Genomic DNA, 12479 nt, shown 5'->3' with positions numbered 1-12479 from the left:
GTATCCATGGATAGAGTGAGTAAAAAAAGCGTTCAAACAATACGCTAAACCATCGATCCGCTGAACTAAGCGTAATCGAGCAAGGAAAGCGATATAAATGGAAGGAAACCATGGCATCGTCCGCTAGCAACTATCCGTCACGTATGGTTAACTGCTGACTTTACGAATAGTATAGCACAGCCCCAAGAGAAGCGATCCCGGATTTGCATGAGCTATCGCGTCGGTCGTCGGTTTCGGTGCGATGAATAATGTATCAAACTGAAACGGGAGCCAGGATTCGGGCAAGGAGCTGGCCAAGTGCTGACTCGAGTGGGGTTTGGACGAGTGTATTTACATCTGCTGCTGCTCTTCAGTCGAGAGGCTTCCTTAAAAGCAGCACTAAGGAGTCGTGCAGACAGGATGTCTGTTCGCTAATGATTTCTGCAATCAAACCACACTCTACCAGCATTGTCCGTTTGCCATTGAAGGGAACACGCTCTCAAGCTTGAAGGATTTCTGCTTTACAATCTCGCACCGGGCAAGCCTCTTCAACCGGTGTTTGATGAGCGGTACATTCATCAAATCATGAGCTGCAACCTGCCATTTACACGTTTCGGGCACGAATCGACGATATATGGTATTGTGAATGTTAAATCATGGTTGGTTTCTGGTTGCTTTAAACCTGTGCGGAAACCTATCAAGAGTATAGTACAGTAAGACTTTAAAATGTTGAAAATTTCGATTTTGAACGAGTATTCGAGAGACCATTTCAATACACTATAAAACAACCTTACTTTCATTAGCTGCCAGACAAAATTGCAAACGCTACACAATCAATCTAATGCACCTCTTAACGATGCAAACATGTTCATTAGCTTGCGCATAGCACATCGCTTCAATCGCTACAAATTACACCAGACAGCGATGTCGTTGGCCATCCGACAAGCGACCATTTCCGAAAGGAAATCGGCTTCCCTGCAGCAAGCCCGTATGTTTGTCTTAACGCTGTCGGACACAAGCAAGAACAACATCGAAACCGGATGCAGAAACCCTTGCAGAAATGCCTGGATGGTTGGGAATGCGCCACGTTAAGCGCAAGCACATGACCGCTCGACTGTTGTGCTGCTCTCTTATCTAACACGGCGCAGCGACACACAGCGAGCGCCAGCGTACCGTGCTACCAGCCGCACGCATACGTGACAGTGTCAAGCGCTCGCGTGAGTCTAATTTAATTATGAAGGATGTGTAATTAAAACCATCCTGACATTCCCCTGCCCTGGTTACGTTTGGCGGACGAGCAGGCAACACAAAGGAAACAATTTTGTCACAGCACATGGACGAGCTTATCCGGCGCCCTTGCCCGTCAACACTGCTGGCGCACTATTGTGAAATACGTTCTCGTTCCTATCGTATCGTATGTTGTGTCACCAGCAAGATGGATTTGCTTGTGTTAGACTTGTACATCGGATGTACAGTTGTTGCACTTGTTGCAACCATCTGCGCACGTTGATGTAGCGTCGCCTATGCACGTTCCCGTAATGAAGGTTCTGATTATATGCCGCTACAATCAGTTAATGAAAACTGTTCACTTTGTGCGACAAGTATGATAAGTTCACCCAAAGACACATAAAGCACATATCTGCATCTTCAAAAGAAGAGAATGGCAACATGATGTAAGCCAATTAATGTATGCCTACTGATTCCATTTTCAATCTTTAAAAATGGTTGGTGAAATTAATCATTGCCGTTTTCTTCTCTGGCCGGTGATTCGTTTCCGGAAAGCTATGTGCGCGTGTGTGGCGTATTGGTTTTTCGTTTGTTTGCCTCGTTGCATATGAAAAGCATGTAAATAATACGTAAAAAAAGGGATATAAATATCAATTGAACCAGCTCCAGATTAATGCATTCGCACGAATAACGATTTCGGGATTTTTCCAAGCTCCCAAACGTTAATACGCACTGAATCCCTGTGCAGGCAGGATTCAAGCCAGTCAATTACAGCATGTTTTTGAGTGCAGTTGCTTTTCATTCCATCTTCCCTACTCGAGTGCATATGGTGAACTGAGTTGCACAAAAATTTAATTAAAATCGAAACTGGATCTGCACTTCGGAATGACTCTCACATACGGTGCATTGATGCATTTTTACCCTCTTAAATAGCACGAGATTTAACGGAACCGTGAGATGAAAATGGAATCAAAGTAAATAAATTGAACCAAACGGCTTCCAAACCACACGCACAATACAGTAATCCTTCTCCATTACTCACGCTTTCTCGATGTCAAAACGTCAGCGGATCAAACGACGATACTGTAAACCATCTGGGTGATCTTTTCCATTTAATCCCACTGCTTCCGACACATTTTTTCTTCCGCACGTGTGACAGGACTGTACAGAATTCGCACAATTAGATGAATGATTTACGGCGCAAACGAATTCCATCACGGGGGTAATAGATATCTTTCAATACTATTATCGTTCACTCATCACTTGTCCTGATTTTCCGTAGAGCCCCGAACGGTGTCAAATAGTTTCCGACACAAAGCGTTGTCCCGCTAATGTCCCTGCAAAGTGGTTTGTGGCACGTGATTGCGTAACGTGCGCCCTGCAAGTTCGTGGGCAGAAGTGGCCGTTCGGTTGCTCTAATCGCTTTTCGACACCTTTAGGCAAGCAAAATGGTGCAATTTGGTCTCCCAATCAACATCATTGCCGGTTCGTTGAACAGTTGTTGTTCGTTCGCTTGGTTGTTCTCCTGCGGTCACGGGCGGCTTGTCAGAGTGAAAGTCGGTAACCAGTCAACCGTTTGAGTGACCGAAAAAAAACGGATGAAATGTGGCAGACAAATCCTTGGAAGATGGCCCAACATTCGGGGTCGGTTCGTCACAAAAATCTGTGTGAATCACAAACCTACGGATGAGAGAAGTTACGATAACGATGATATTCCTCATTTTTTGTGACAGAAAGGAGCTAATGGTGATTGCAGGCAACATTTTTACAACGCGTGGGCAACATTACTCAATGGTAATGATAATGATGATGGTGATGATGATGATGATGATGATGATGGCAACAGTACTGGAACCGTTTCCAGTCAAAAAGAAATCTATTTTACGCTAAGTACTGTCTCTCTATTAGGTGGGCATGGAAATATCGTCGATCGTCTCCCTGCCCCATTCGCTCACCCACCGTCGTAGTACCGCTGCTTGACGATTAGCATTATGTGTTTCGTAATCGCGCACTATGACTTACGGCCATCATCCAGATTGCTCCGAAGCTGACGCCCAGTTCTAACCACACACTTTGCACACTTTGCCCGCTCTCGTTACAGTATAACATAAAGAAAAAGGAGGAAATCGTTGAACAGGCACCTCAGGAGGAACCGAATCCACTGATGCGGAAGAAGAAAACGCCCGAAGAGCTTGCGGCCGAGGCGGAACAGGAGGATCTAGACGACTTCACGAGTAAGTATTGTGGACGCGCGCGTACCCTGTTCGGTCGCTTCGCCTGCTGGAAGTAGAGTGGGATGGGTGGGGGAGTGGGAGAGGGAGTAAATGAGCAGGGGGGCCATGAAGTTCTTGTGGGTGGGGGAGGGAAATTAAACACTAGGAACACTCTTACTCCCTCTACCTGGTACGTGATCGAAACATTGGGTTTCGCAATGCATTTTTGCTCGACTGCAGTAGATGCATTTTTGATCGATATAAATTTATCATGAAACGTGTTGCCCTCCCCCCCCCCCCCCCTCCCCGCATCCCACAACAACAACACAACAACATATCTTTCTCACAGACACACAAACATAAAGGCACAAACAATGATATTTTTGAAAGCTGTTGTTGTTTGGGCGACGACCGGCGGACGAGTCGTACAGCAAAAGCACCCGCGGATAAGCAGGAATGATTTACCTCGAAACAGAAAATGAATGACAATAGTACGATTTGCCTTCTTCCCTATTCTTCTTCTGTTCATTGTAATCGAATATTATTTTAGGTCAGTTTTGCATAATTTCTGTATATTTGTTGTTTTGTAATAAAGTTGCGTATTGTTTCTTTTTTGTATGTTCAATTCTTTTCTTTTTAAGTTTTTGCTTCATTTATTTTCTATTCGTTTTCCTTACACATTAGTTTTCATTTTCATATTACACATTTGACATTCATCATTAACATGCAAAACAGTTATTTAAAAAAAAAAAAAGATCATTTTACAGATCGCCAAATGATTGATATGTGTAGGATGTAGCTTTTACGCCCGACTAACGGGTTTTGACGATATGGCATTAGACTAAGATACATATATGAATGTTGAGCACCACATGAATGTTGTTGTTATGATGCATTATTGGTGTTTAAGCTTGTACTAAATATTTTACCACATACAACAGTAGAATAGATCAAAATTTCTAGGTGTCTAAAATAACGATACGGGCTACTCGGCTGCGAGTCAACTTTATCCATACATGTTCCTCGAAGTATTTATTTATTTTTTATTCTGTTGTGTTCTATTTTATTTTCCATTAGTTTTGTTTTTTTTTTGTATTTTACTTTAAATTATTTTAGTTTAATTTTGTATTCAACGTTAGATTTACAATTTTCTAGAAAGCGAACAATCAACTGACTTTTGACAATATGTCAACAAAACTACCAACCTTACACTAAGCATCTAGGAGCTTTATATCTCTTCTTATGATAAAAACAAAATGTCCTCAAATGAGGACACTTTGTCATGGTTTCTGGACCGTATATTTACACTACAAAAACAACTATAAAATGCTCCCAAAGCGTGGTTGCGTACTCTGTAGAATCGATCGCAGAATTAGAGCATCTTTCTCGCGTCTGTCTCGCCTAGCGTAATGTCTCGCTTCTCACTCACCAAACTCTGTAGCCGAATCAGTACCGAAACGATCCTTTCCATTGCACCTGGTTGGAGTGCGATGTAAGTCTTTTCCAAGCCTCCAACCATCACTCCACAAAACCGCACATCTATTGCATTCACATCGGTTCCACACTCCGAGTATCACACCATACATCCCGTCTACCCATGTCAAAACACCCAATTCAAAAACAAAACATAAGCAAAACCCCTATACCCCGAGCAAAAAACTCCGAATGAAGTCACACTTAAACCAAGAAGAAAAACAAAACCAAACAACCTCACCTCGTCACAACGCTCATCGAATGAACTACCCACCAAAGAAAACCATTTTGATCCCGTTTCTTGTAGATGGCGAACCATCAACCGGTAACCGAAGTAAGTAGTAAGATATTGTGTAGTGTAACAACTTTCTGCTAAAACCAAGCAAAACAATCTCAAACAGATGTTGTTCCCTATGTTTTTTTTCTCTCTCTCTCTTTCACTCTCTTCGCTCTCTCTCTCTCTCTCTCTCTTCTACTTGCCTTTTTCCTATGTTCAAACTCCTCTCGATCCAGCAATTTCACCCAATTATTCTCTTCCCAACTCCTGTTACACCGTTACCTCGATGGTTAACTATTGTGCCCAATGTTTGAACGTTTTCGTACTCACCAATATAAGTGTGTGTCGTATGTGTAGTGATTGAAATGTTGGATGTTATCTAAACGTAACTAAACGTATCTTTATCAATAACAAAAGTAATGCGGTTCTCATCCACCGCCGCCCTCGAAGCGAAACTCTTGAGCGTCTTAGTGGCAAACACATACAAAAGCACGTGTTTTTGTATTGTGTTGATGATCACCAATATCTATCAATAATTTTCCCTTGCCATAACTACGCTCAAGAGCACCTCGATCCTTGTCCTCTAGTTGTACAGCGATAGGCTTCTCTTTCTCTTTCATGTGTATTGTTATGGTCTGAGCGAATCTGTTTCACGGCTGCAGCCATCAAAAAGGGCTCGTGTGATCGAGAACTCCCTCAAGCGGTGAAGCAGATATTGGTTCATTTTAGGCTTTCTTTACTGAATCGAATTATGCTTTTCGTTTCTCATGTTTTGGTTTAGTTTTCTGTTTTGCCCTTTGCCCTTTTGAAATCGTCTTTTGATTGCACCTACTTCCACTCTTTATTCCTCTCTTTCTATTCATTATAATCGCTTTCCCTTTCTTCTGTGTCTAGTGCTTACTACATTGTAAGTGAGTTTTCGTCTTGTTGATCTTTTTACTATCTTTATCATCCTTTGTTCTTAAACTTTCACTCACTAGCTATTTCGTTTCTTTGTTCTATAATATATTCTATATCGTCTTGTTTTCCAACACACAACACCGCCAGTTTTACCCGCTCTGTTGTTCAACGGCCATACGCCATGTTCACTGTGTACGTGTTTGATAGCTTTTTTTTTCTCTTTTACTCTTTAGCTTTTTTTCTCTGACTGTTTGCTTTTTCTTAACACTGATCAAGCAATTGTGTTTTAGTTTTATAAATTTCTACAATACATTTCTTAACGTTTCCCCACTAACACAACGGGTCAGTAATTGTAACAGTATACTCAAACTCAAAACCACACAACGTACGCTTGCGAGAAGAAAATGGACGTGTTTCTTGTGTCTTGTGTGTTAACACCACCAATACACAACTGATACAGCTCTTGTCTTTCCTTCTTTCCTGTTTTCCTTACGAGCACTCTTCACTACCGGCAAGACGTTCTTTCCCCATACACAAAGAAAGTGCAGCCAAATTGTTTGTTTATTTTTTCATTTTAATTTGCTTTGCTAAATAATTTCGCTGGAGAAATTTTTTTTTTTTTTATTCGTTTCATTTGCAGCATATTTTTTTTATTTTGTATCTCAATACAGCAAATAGAAGAGACCTTGGTTTGAGAAACAGAAAGAAAAATATCAGATTGTAGTAGCATAATGAAAAAAGAAGAAGAAAGAAAAGGAGAAGAGAAAAGAGTTTCTCCAGTTTTTATCCTACAGGCGGCACTTTCTTGCAAGAAGTTCATTCAATATCTTCCTACTTTCTTCAGCATCGGTGGCCAAAGAGCTGCTAAAAAACACTACTGGTATATCAGCTCCATCATCATACCTACTACATCCATTCCATCTCTCCATCCCTCTATTGCACGTGTATCAACCTACATTCCTTACTGTCTGCCTTTCCTCCGTTCTATGACAAAATCCTTCCATCGTTTCGTTTGCATTTTTTCCGGTTGGGAAAATTTTCATAAACCTCTCTCCCCTTCTCTGTCTGTCTGTCTGTCTATCTGTCTGTTTACTAAACATGAGACTATAATACATCACACAATCCACTCCACACATGACCACAAAGCTTCACCACGTGATTGTGCTCTTCGCTCAAATTAAACAATCACCATAACACACTCGAACGATAACCATAAAAAGTATATTGTTTGCTACTTCATGACCCACTTACCTAATCAATGGCACTACGATGCCCCGCGGTTCACAATGAAGTCCACCGTCCACCTTACCACCAATTTGTGCAAAATGTCAAACGGAATCGATACTGAGCGATCGATCACTAAAAGCCATCGCTACTAACCACGCTGTCAAGTAGCGGACGGTAGGAAGCTCGAGCACGGCACGATTGGTGTGGACAGCAATCCAAGTTTGATAAATATGGTTGTTGCACTCAACATCATCCAAAGTGACAGTGTAGACACAACGTTTGGCTAATGGTGTCAATGGGTCAGGTCACACATCAACTTTGCTACACTGTTTCTGACACCACACTCAACCATGATTTAAAGGGGTTGCATGTGGCCACACACAAAATCACCAACCGAATGGGAATGGTTTTATTAATGGTAAATGAAACTGTACAACACAAAAATCCTTACTCCTTAGTCTTGTTACAATGGAACAAAAAATGGGTGTTTGGTTTATTTAGCGATCGGTTCCTTTTAACAAGACACACAGAGTCCACAAACATCTTACATTGCAACAAAAGAAAAAACAACGAAAGCCCGTATAAATCACAAATTATAAGTAACCCTTACTCGTTTGTGTTAAGTTACACAATAATTATACACCACTTACTGGTTGTGGCTGTGACTGTCGCTGTATTTTGTTTAATTCTATTTAGTCCTAACCAAACCCCAAAAACCTGAATTCTACATCTATCACTCTATTTCTCGTTTTCTAGCTGTTTACATGTCTGTTTTCAAAGTTTATATCTGCAAAATATATAAATAAATGTATATCAATATGTTTACATATTATATCTAGTCTTGGCTGCTCATCGCATCTGATCAGCTTGTGTTTCATACTAACTCGAGACATACACTATGTATAACTAACAATAAGAACAAAGTAAAAAAAAAACAAAACACAGAAAGAGCCCTGTTAAACACACCTCTCCAAGGCTCTCAAACTGGATGATGGATGCCATGACTGTTACACACATTTTATTACTTTGGCGAAAAGTGCAAACGAATCTTGCTAATGAGTACATGTTTTTTGTCTTCTCTTTTTTCTCTCTCTCTCTCTCTCTCTCTATTTCCTCTAACATAACTACCTCTACTACCACTACTACCTCTACTGCTACTGCTTCGCCTTCGCTACCTTTTTGCAACTAAACCGGAACGAACCATCATCACTAACAACTAACAATCCTCGGTTTCGACGCGACGTGTATCAACAATAACCACCACATCGCGACGATCGTTACCAATATGGCGGCGGCAGAGTTGAAAAACTCCATAGAGACGCAGGTGAACGAGATCAAGACACAAATCGAAGGCAAATGCTCCTTGCAGTGATTGTGCATCGCCGTACCGTGCGTTCTCTACCAACCAAGTATTCAGTAATATTTGACGACATCAGTCACCACAACTACTCACAAACACACACACACAGAGACACACAAAAACCAACAACAACTCCGCGTACAGCAGTGTGGAGCAGTACTCGTCATCGATCGGATCCAGGTGCTCTGAAGCCACCTGCGAAAGCTTCCTCTACTCAACTTCTACAGGATTCGATTGCATCGCTGTAATCGCGAAAGTGAGAGAACAATGTATGATCGTCAAATGCCAGAATGGCATCCGGCTGGAATGCTCCACAACCTGGAACAATGATACCATTTCAACAACGGACATACTTACATACACACATGAACCCGGCGTGACCGAAACGGAAGCCAACCCACACACGACGACAACACATACACACACACACACCCGGAACGGAACGGAAGGACTTTCGTGACGGGTGCGTGCATTCCACCACCATGAAGTAGTTGTGAGTAGCCCGCATGAAACGGGGGGGTGGGAGAAAAAAAAAACAAGTCGACCGAGAGACAAAGTAAAAAGTAATAAAAGAAAAATTATTCCAAAAATTGTTAAAAATATTAGGAGCTCTTTGCTGCGTGTAAGGATGAAAACAAAGCAACAACAGCAAAAAAAACACAAAAAAAAACTTAGCAAAGTAAAGGAAAACCAAAACAAGAAAATTAGTAGTGCAGTATAAAAGTAATGCGTAACGTAATGAAGAGCAACAAAAGAAAAAACCAAGTAATTGAACTTACATCAGGCAAAAAGAAGAAAAGAAAAAACAAATAAGCAAAAATTGTGATTAATCTCCTCGAAACGACAACACAATACACACTAACCACACCCATACACAGCCACTGGAGTGTTTCCGTTTTCAAATACTTTGCAAATAATAAAACCTCTTTTTCTGGGCCAGCAGCCCCCTCCTTTTCATCCTTCTCATGGACACAAACAGACGCACATACACAAAGACACAGACATACAGAAGTATAGAATATGTAAGTTTTGTAGAGAAAATTCGTTATCGTACGATCGCACGATCGTTGCTATCTAGCAGCCTGTTACGTTTGAATGATCCGTTATTTTTCCGTTGTTCTTTCCTGCTTGGAAGCGTTGTTGAGTTTGTAATCGAGAATCTGTAAGATCGATCCATTGCGATCGCGAATCGCTTTAGAAAGCAGGGGTTGAGTGGAAAAAAAAATGTCACCCAATGTACTACATCGATCGGTTTCAGTGCGTTACCGGTTCGGTTTCGAAACGCTGTTCGAAACGGATTGGATCGCTTTTCCACATTTTTTCATCCCCTTATCGCAATCTCAACTGCTTGCGTTTTGTCTGATTCTCTTCTATTTTCTGTCTATCCATTTGCAGAATTATATATTCTGATTCTTAATCTCACTCTCACACGCACACACACAGACAGAAAACAATTTTCTCTCCGGCTGCCCTTCTTTCTATAACGAAAAAATAAAAAATCTGCAATCACATAAATGTAAATGTTTGTGATAGAGTTCCAAAGTGATAACCAAAGCAAAAGCAAAACCCAGGACGAAGCAGACCGAGGGAGAAGCGTTTGTGTGTGTGTGTGTGTGGGTAGGGGGAGAAGCAATGGCAGCATGATCGTATCTCGATCAACGGCGATCTCAGCTAACCGATCTCAACCGTAAATGCTTTCCCCGGAACATTGTTTGATTAATTGGAGCCGAATTATAATGGTAATAAATTACATACACAAACCAAACAAAACGCCATCCCGCCTCGGAAAATCCAACGGAAGCTCGTAGCGCTTGTGTGTGTGTGTGCGTGCTCCCGCGTTAGTAAAAGAAAAATGTAAAACACACGGACACACACTCGCAGACATATTTTTCGCGTTATCTTTTTTGATCGTTAGCCCAGTTGATTGAAAGCGTTAAGAAGTAATTGAATGCAGAATAAATAAATACATAAATAAAGGCAACAAGCAAAAGCAAACCAAAAAAAAAATTGCAAATGTTTTAACTGTAGCAAAGCAAACAAACAAGACAAAAAGTAAAAATTTGCAGCAAGCAAGCAACTTTATGCACCTTACAAATGAAGGTAACCCAAAAACACGTGAAAGCGAGAGCGAGAGAAAAAAGAAAACCCGTACACTGACATACATAACTTCACACACAGACAGAGACATAAAAACTGGACACACATGAGAAAATAATAATGAAAACCCTTGTAAAACACTTGTAAAACATTTAGGCAGAGTGAAACAAACCGCTTCAACAACAAAACCGAACAAGAAGTTGCAAATGCTGCAAGTGTGATGGGCGTAGAATGTATATTTAGAGTGAAGCAAAAACGAGAAACACACAGTAGATAAATGAAAGGAAGTTAAAAGAAGAGGGAAGCGAAACAGCAGAGCAACAGCAAGTGGAGGAAACAAAGCAAAAACAAAAACTTTAGCGTTATTATTATTAGTATAACAATTATAGCTTGAAATTCGTTAAAAGTTTAAATATGAAATTTGAAAAAAAAAGAAGAAACCGGAACAGTGGAAAAAGAAGGAAACAGAACAACACCTCCAAATTCCAAAACACCGAAAACTGAAACAAAACAAATGAAAATGGAAAGAGAATAAATTAAACCGACCGATCTCATCAACAAGCTCGCCAGTTACCTTTACACACACACATATATATATACACACAAGTACACGTATGTTAAAGAACCCAGGCGTCTGTGGAAATGGTGGAAATGTTCGGAAATGCAACCTGACAATGGTGTGCGCGTGTGTGTGTGTAGTAGAGAAGCGAAAATTTTGTGAGGTTATCTGGATATTATCGTGCCGATGTGGATCGTCTGATGAACGTTCGGAAAAGACCTTTGTTTGCTCACTTGCTCATAATTTCATTCATCCTTCCCACGCGTGAGCCGCTTACAAGAAACGGGACAGGGATGTCGTACGTTAATGTAGGTGAAGAAACTTGGGGCAATGATAATATTGGAATAAAACTCCCCGGGGCTTATTGAACGCTTGCCGTAGCGGATCTTCTATAATGGCGCCTTCAGCAGGCGCAACATTACTCACTATCCCTACCTAAATGTTGTTAATTCATTTATCTAGCCGTTTGCTGTCTGTATGTGTGTCTTGTGTTACTGTGTGTTTACTGTGTGCGTGTCTCACTGTCACAATTCTATTCTAATGCTCTTCTCTATCCGGACGCCACATTTGATGACTTCGAGGAACCTCAACTTTCGAGAGGATGTTCCGATATTATATGTACACCAACTCACACACACACATATATATATATATATGTAAAACCACAAACGACCAGAAACACACAACAACAACAAAAAAAAAACAACCCAAAAACATCGAATTGCAGCATCTTCAAGTGCACTTCCGAGTTGAGTGATGGAGTAGTGAAAGTAATCTGACTTCCCCAGAAAGAAAACCGCGCAATAATGAGACGCCCAATGTCAGTTAAATTTAAAGGAAAAAAAAACACAATGAGTGATAAATTGTATAGGAAAAGTAGCTGTCCAGTTTGTCTGGATTAGCGAGCCATACATACATACACACACATACACATCTAAACAAACGCTCAAATCCTTTTTCTGTACTCTTGTGCTGAACGTCCCTTACGTGGAGAGGATGTTACAAAGCATATGCTGTCACTTCTTTGCGTAGTAGTTTTCATGCGCGTTTGTGAAATATTTCAGCGCTGTTGTTGTTGAATTATTTCACATCGCCTACTAAGACGTGTCCACTTTCCTCTGTGACATGTGTCACTCGCCCATTTCCGCTTTTCGCCTCTTCTGGCCC

The 12479-nt window shown here is 41.0% G+C and overlaps 2 protein-coding genes across 13 annotated transcripts in view; one reads left to right on the top strand and one right to left on the bottom strand.

The window, feature by feature from the left end:
* The window catches only part of LOC126559328 (complexin), a 553464-nt gene that overhangs the window by 82116 nt on the left and 458869 nt on the right, over positions 1-12479 (top strand). For 5 of the 11 annotated variants that reach the window (XM_050215465.1, XM_050215466.1, XM_050215475.1 and 2 more), the window contains 3 exons: positions 3308-3440; positions 5200-5226; positions 8595-8769. In XM_050215465.1, the coding sequence (XP_050071422.1) occupies positions 3308-3440; positions 5200-5226; positions 8595-8668 (234 nt within the window). In that variant the 3' untranslated portion in view covers positions 8669-8769. Of the gene's footprint in view, positions 1-3307; positions 3527-5199; positions 5227-8594; positions 8770-12479 lie in introns of those variants that run through there. The other 6 variants (XM_050215468.1, XM_050215469.1, XM_050215470.1 and 3 more) reach the window with 3 other exon arrangements.
* LOC126557182 (ATP-dependent RNA helicase SUV3 homolog, mitochondrial) overlaps positions 1-12479 on the bottom strand; it is a 304903-nt gene that overhangs the window by 111963 nt on the left and 180461 nt on the right. The window lies entirely within an intron of this gene.

This window comes from Anopheles maculipalpis, chromosome 2RL, assembly GCF_943734695.1.
Source record: "Anopheles maculipalpis chromosome 2RL, idAnoMacuDA_375_x, whole genome shotgun sequence".
In the NCBI taxonomy this organism is placed as follows: Eukaryota; Metazoa; Arthropoda; class Insecta; order Diptera; family Culicidae; genus Anopheles; species Anopheles maculipalpis.
Note: the sequence above shows the minus strand (reverse complement) of the source record. Positions and strands in the feature narration are given on the sequence as shown.